This window comes from Chrysoperla carnea, chromosome 1 (assembly GCF_905475395.1).
Source record: "Chrysoperla carnea chromosome 1, inChrCarn1.1, whole genome shotgun sequence".
In the NCBI taxonomy this organism is placed as follows: domain Eukaryota; kingdom Metazoa; phylum Arthropoda; class Insecta; order Neuroptera; family Chrysopidae; genus Chrysoperla; species Chrysoperla carnea.
The window spans coordinates 138,222,581-138,229,179 of NC_058337.1; the positions used below are offsets into that span (position 1 = coordinate 138,222,581).

General features: G+C 31.2%; 1 protein-coding gene across 1 annotated transcript; it reads left to right on the plus strand.

Moving 5' to 3' along the window:
• Positions 1-1,285: 1,285 nt before the first annotated feature.
• Positions 1,286-2,497, plus strand: LOC123295403. Its single transcript, XM_044876745.1, has one exon. The coding sequence runs from the start codon at positions 1,286-1,288 to the stop codon at positions 2,495-2,497; it is 1,212 nt and encodes a 403-aa protein (XP_044732680.1).
• Positions 2,498-6,599: the final 4,102 nt, after the last annotated feature.

The following is a 6,599-nucleotide window of genomic DNA, read 5'->3' on the forward strand; positions in this document are numbered from 1 at the left end:
AAAATTCCGTATTTTCGTGGTGTTTTTATGCGTGACACCCTACCCAAAAGACCATATAAATATGAAACAGGAATTATCAACCATGATTTATCTAAAAATAGTGGCACACACTGGACGGCATATAAAAAGTATAATAGAAATGTAATCTATTTTGATAGCTTTGGAAATTTAAGACCGCCAGCGGAAGTCATTCAATATTTTAACGGATGTGACATTCAATATAATTTTGATAGGCAACAACAATTTAATACTCCGATATGTGGACATCTATGTTTACAATTTTTATTAAATAAATAAACCAGCAAGTCTTGTAATCACATCATTCATCAAGATGTCATACATGCTTACTTTTACAGGGGATAGCTCTTTTTTAACAACAGACTATTCTCCACCAATTGAATTGGATAAAAATGAGAATTATGAAATGGGTGTAGTAGATTTACAAGCGTACAATTCCATCCCTAATATTCACGGCCAAAATAATATGTTTTATTACGATGATAAAGTCATAGAAATACCGCCAGGATCTTATGAAGTTGAAGATATTGAACGTTATTTAAAAGAAGCTGTAGGTGATGAGGTGACACTACAAATAAATGCTAATACAAATACATTAAAATGTGAAATAAAGTGTACTGTGATAATAAACTGTGAACCATCAGATTCTGTTTGTCGCATGTTGGGATTTAATAAACGAAAACTAGATGCAAATAAAAGACATGAAAGCGACAATACAGTTAATATTTTACCTGTAGAAACAATTTATGTTCAATGTAATATTACAAATGGATCGTATCATAACAACGAAATCAGTCACACATTGTTTCATTTTTCACCAAATCTACCACCTGGCTATAAAATTGTGATACATCCTATGAATGTTATTTATTTACCAATCAACTGTCAAACTATAAGCAACATTACGCTCATGTTAGTGGACCAAACTGGTAAATTAGTTAACTTTCGAGGTGAAAACATTACAATTGGATTACACTTAAAAAAGATATAATGGGTTTGGTATTTAATCATCCTACACGTTATGTAGGAGGCAGTGTTTCTACAAACCGTCCGATAAAACAACCTCAATCGAGTAACAATAGAATAAAAAATAACAAACAGTTATCATACGAAAATAGAAAATTTCTTCAATCAATTGGCTTAAAACTAAAACGGCCAATTGTTGGGTAAAATTTAGTTGTTGGCTTAAAATAAAGAAATCAATTATAGGAATAAAATTCAATTGTATTAAGAAGCAAAAAAAAAAAAAAGAGGAATAACAAGAAGAATGGCAGAAATATTAGAAGTGACCAATGTACCGGAGTACGATAATGTTATTACAGGACTAGAGTATCACAACCATCAAGCTTATAATTCATCGAAATTTGAGTCAAGCGATGAGAGTAGAATTTGCATTCAATCACAAGACTTGTACACATTACCAAGTGAAAGTGTTTTAAATATCGAAGGTCAAGTGACTGATGATAGTACTACTGATGATGCTGTTACAAATACAGTCAGGTTCATATCGAATGCTATATCATTTATGTTTCATGAAATTCGTTATGAAATTGGTGGCAAGGTAATTGATGTGATTAATAACGTAGGCATCGTTAGCACTATAAAAAACTATCTATCCCTAAACGAAAATCAAAGTAAAGCTTTAGAGAATGCTGGTTTTGGTGAGAATTTTAAAAGGGATGCCACTGGTTACTTTAATGTTCGTATTCCATTGAAAATGTATATGGGTTTTTTTGAAGATTATCCTAAAATTCTTGTAAACATGAAACAAGAAATCGTTATTGTTCGTGCAAATGATGATATTAATTGTTTTACCTCAACTGTCGCAACAAGCAAACCTAAAATTAAAATCAACAAATTAGAATGGTGTGTTCCATACGTTAAAGTGTCTGATAAAATGCGAGTCAAATTATACAACTTAGTCAATCAAAATGATGATTTGAGGTTATGGTTTCGATCAATGGAATGTCTACTTATACCAGAACTACCATTAACTGATAGGCATGTGTGGAGTGTTAAAACTAGTGTAGAATGTCCTAACTATGCTGTTATCTGTTTCCAAACAAATCGTGACCGCAACATTTTAAAAGATTCCAGTCAGTTTGACCATTGTAACATCACAAATTTGAAAGTCTATTTAAATGGTGAAGCATACCCATATGTGAATTTGAATCTAAATTACACGAACAAGCAAACAGCATTACTGTATGAGATGTATTGTAATTTTCAAAAATCGTACTATAGACGCTCTATAACAGAACCATTGCTAGATAAAGAAACGTTTATAAATAAATCACCTCTATTTGTCATTGACTGTTCTAAGCACCCAGAGTCACTTAAATCTACAACAGTGGACTTGCGCGTCGAGTTTGAAGCTAGTGCTAATTTCCCAGCGAAAACGCGTGCGTATTGTATAGTGTTCCATGATCGATTATTTAAATACAATCCACTTACAAATATTGTGAATAGAGTAGTTTAAAATGTCGTACATAGTGGACGTACAGGGATTCAAAGTAAACAATGAATTCATCGTTAAAGAACTTAGTTTTGTGGATACAAATGGTAATCACTTTGGACATTATGTATTCAAACCACCATTTCCATTTAACACATTAAGTGATTCGGATAAGAAACAAGCAATTTGGCTCTCAAATAATTACCATGGTTTATACTGGAATCAAGGAGCTACCGATTATTGTGAGTTATCAACCATTTTAACACACATTGCTAATCATAATGTTATATACTGCAAAGGGGAAGAAAAGAAAATTTGGATTAAAAAATTAATTCGAAATTCGACAAAGGCAGTCCACATTGAAAATTTAGATGGTGGAAAACCACTGCATAAGAATGACAGTGTATCAAAAGCTTTGTGTATCTATCAACATAAACATTGTACGACAAATATTATTATGTATTTATTACATTATTTTTTTAATAGATCTCTGTACGGAGGTGCTTGTTGATTATTATTATTAACAATAAATAATATTTAAATAAAATGATTGTCTTTACTCATATTATTTGTATTTTGCTTTAATCTAAAATTGTAATTTTTTATAAATAAAAAATTTTTTTTATCTAATCTGTAGTAGAAGTTGATTTATTATTCCTTATAAAGAGCATATTATATGGGTTGATTGATGATGTTTGTTAGGTTATTAAGCGCTGTTTATCAACTGTATAGATCATTTAATTTGCAAGCATTCATGCGATAACATGCTTCAGACAACGAAACAGCTAGCTAAGTTGAGTGACATTATACAGAAAAAGTATAACGCGCTCAAAGCTGGTGAACAAACAACGGCCATTTCATTAGAAAAAACATTTAAGCCCATCACTGATCCGTTGAATAAGCTAGTAGAAAAACAAGAGAACAAAAATGATTTTACTCGAATTAATGTAAAACGCAAGATGGAAGATGATACCTTAGAAGACAATAAAGATAAACTATTAAATTATACACCAATGAAGGCTCGAAAATTATTTGAAGATACTCCAGTAGTGACAAAAACAAAAACAGACACCTATGAGGATGAGGCATTACACACTCCCGATGTTGTATTTAGGGAGATTATAAAATCACCAGAGAATGATCATCATGCACTCCAACATTTTACAAAGACTTATGGAGATGTGGCCGGTAAATACATTTATTTTATATTATCGAATAAAGATGATAAGCTTATCGATAATATTTACGGATTACGTTATGATAATGCGGCTGATAGATTATATGTAGGCAATTCAGTTGTTTACATTAAGCATAACGATATACAAGTCAACGAAAAATGGTATGACGGGACATCAGGTTTATACGAACTTTTAGTAAAACAGATACCAAAAAATTATTCAGAGCAAGACATGGATAACTATTTAGAAATTGTAACATCAACAAACGCTAATAGACGGAACTATGACTCTCAGGGTCAAATTCAAGGAACTAGAAGTTTTAAGTATAAAAATATCATTAGGAAACATCTATACCCATCGGCTTATGGTAGCGGTCTAACATTATCACGAGTAACTAATAACCCCATAGATTATGTGTACTGGAATACAATCGAGGAACTTTGTGACAGATTACGTCTGTTATGCGCATCACGTGATGCGGGAAATTTAAGCCATCAAAACGAGATCAATAGTCTGATACAAGAGTTAAAAGAAGAAAATATAATATACTGAAAACCAGACCTGTATTAAACCGGTCAAAACCAGTATTAAACAGACCTGTTTCTAAACAGATCTGTATTAAAACAGGTCAAAACCAGTATTAAACAGACCTGTATTAAAACAGGTCAAAACCAGTATTAAACAGACCTGTTTAAATACAGACCTGTTGCAGAATAGTATTAAAACATGTCAAACCAGTATTAAACAGACCTGTTTAGTATTTAAATTTATTATATGTAATTATTAAAATTACATCATTACCTATTGAGAACTCACTATGAACGGTATTGATAAATTTGGACGTCCTCTCTTTAAAAATTATCAAGATTTATATACATCACATAATGAATCAATACTTCGATGTGAAGGTGGAAATAATTGCTTTGATGCGAAACAGAGACGAATTGTGAATGTCGGGAAACCTATAAATAAGCAAGATGTTGTGAACTTGGAAAGTCTTACAGAAAAATGTTTGTCATTAAATGATGATGATGATGATGATGAAGAATCATATTTTGACGCAAAAAATAAAAAAATAAGTAATGTAGCAAGTCCAGAATTTTCAACTGATGCTGTGGACTTATACACCCTTATAAATCATGTTAGTGGTGAAATCAATAAAACTGCTGAAATATTTAACGAGAGTCTGAAAAAATTAAATGGTTATTTTCGAATATCAATACGAAATACAATACCAACACAATTCAATCAAGACCCAACCACTGATTTTGCATGGTATATATTAGAAAATGATATGAGGGTTTACTTATTTAGATTTCCGATCTCTGGAGTGATACATTATTTAAATATTAAACCGAAATACTGTGAAGTCTTCAAAAACGATACAATTATTGATAAAAATAAACTTAATACATTAAGATCAAACGATTATTTAACATTTGGTGTACCTAAAAGTCTCATGTCTGCACATAACTCTATGTTACTACATGTTGACATTGGTATAAAATATAAATTAATAGATGGATAAAAGACGAATTGTTGTGAATGAGTTACATAAACCAGCTCGACGTAATTATAAAAGAAGGCGTGTAATCATAAAGGGACTCAATGACTTATTTCAAGGTGACTTGGTAGAAATGATTCCCTATGCAAGACAAAATGCTAACTTTAAGTATATTTTGGTGGTCATCGATTGCTTTTCCAAATATAGCTGGGCTATTCCACTAAAGTCCAAGAGTGCGGTGGATGTCACTGATGCTATGGAACAGATTATAAGAGACCGAAAACCGGAAAACCTTCAAACTGATAATGGTACGGAATTTTATAATGAAAAATTTAAGAGATTGATGAAAGAGTACAACATAAACCATTATTCTGTATACTCAACTAAAAAGGCGTGTATTGTGGAAAGATTTATACGGACGCTGAAATCGATGATGTACAAACATTTTAGTTTGTATGGTAATTATAAATGGATTAAAGTTTTACCGGAACTGATTAAACAGTATAATAATTCATACCATCGAACGATAAGGATGAAGCCATCACAAGTCAATAAACAAAACGAAAAGCGCGTTTTAAATGATTCATACAATCATATTAAGATGGTGGGTCCATCTCTATTTACAGTTGGTGATCATGTAAGGATAAGTAAATTTAGAACAACGTTTGCACGTGGTTTCCATCCATCATGGACACCAGAAATATTCACCATTCGCGAGGTGAAACTTACAAATCCAAGAACGTATTTACTGAAGGACTACAACAACGACGATATAAAGGGTGGTTTCTATGCCGAAGAACTACAAAAAGTTCACGATCCAAACATTTATTTAGTGGAAAAGGTCTTAGCTAAACGTGGATCCAAAGTTAAAGTCCGGTGGTTAGGGTTCGACTCTTCCCACGATTCATATATTGATGAAAAAAGTCTTCTTTTATAGTGGAACGTTTTTGTGAACATACTTGTAACAAAAAAAAATTTTGTTATAGTGGACCGCTTTTGTGAACATATTAGTGTGTTTTAAAAAAGGAAATGGATTTTTAATAAGATAAAAAATAAATTAGATAAGAATGTAAAACTATTTATTGTTTAAAATTTTATCTATAACATATTAAAAAAAAAAACAGAGTTGTATTATAATATTTAAATAAATTCATAAAAAAAAAAAAATTATTATTATTATTATTCTGAAAAATGTCCATTGTCATCATCATCATCATCATCATCATCATCATCATCATCATCATCATCATCTTTCTTCATAAGATAATTTTCAATGATTTCTTTTACTTGAACATAGTCTGACAACTCGTCGGATGTAAATACACTGTAGTAAGATTGTTCAAAAATTGATAGTCCTATAATTCCATCTGTTTGTCCAGAGTGGATATTTTTTAAAATCCAGTTCCAAATTTGTTTGTCTTCATCGTCTGACGATGGTGAAAAT

Coding starts and splice junctions, on each gene's coding strand:
- LOC123295403 (XM_044876745.1), top strand. CDS start 1,286: ATGGCAGAAATATTAGAAGTGACCAATGTACCGGAGTACGATAATGTT.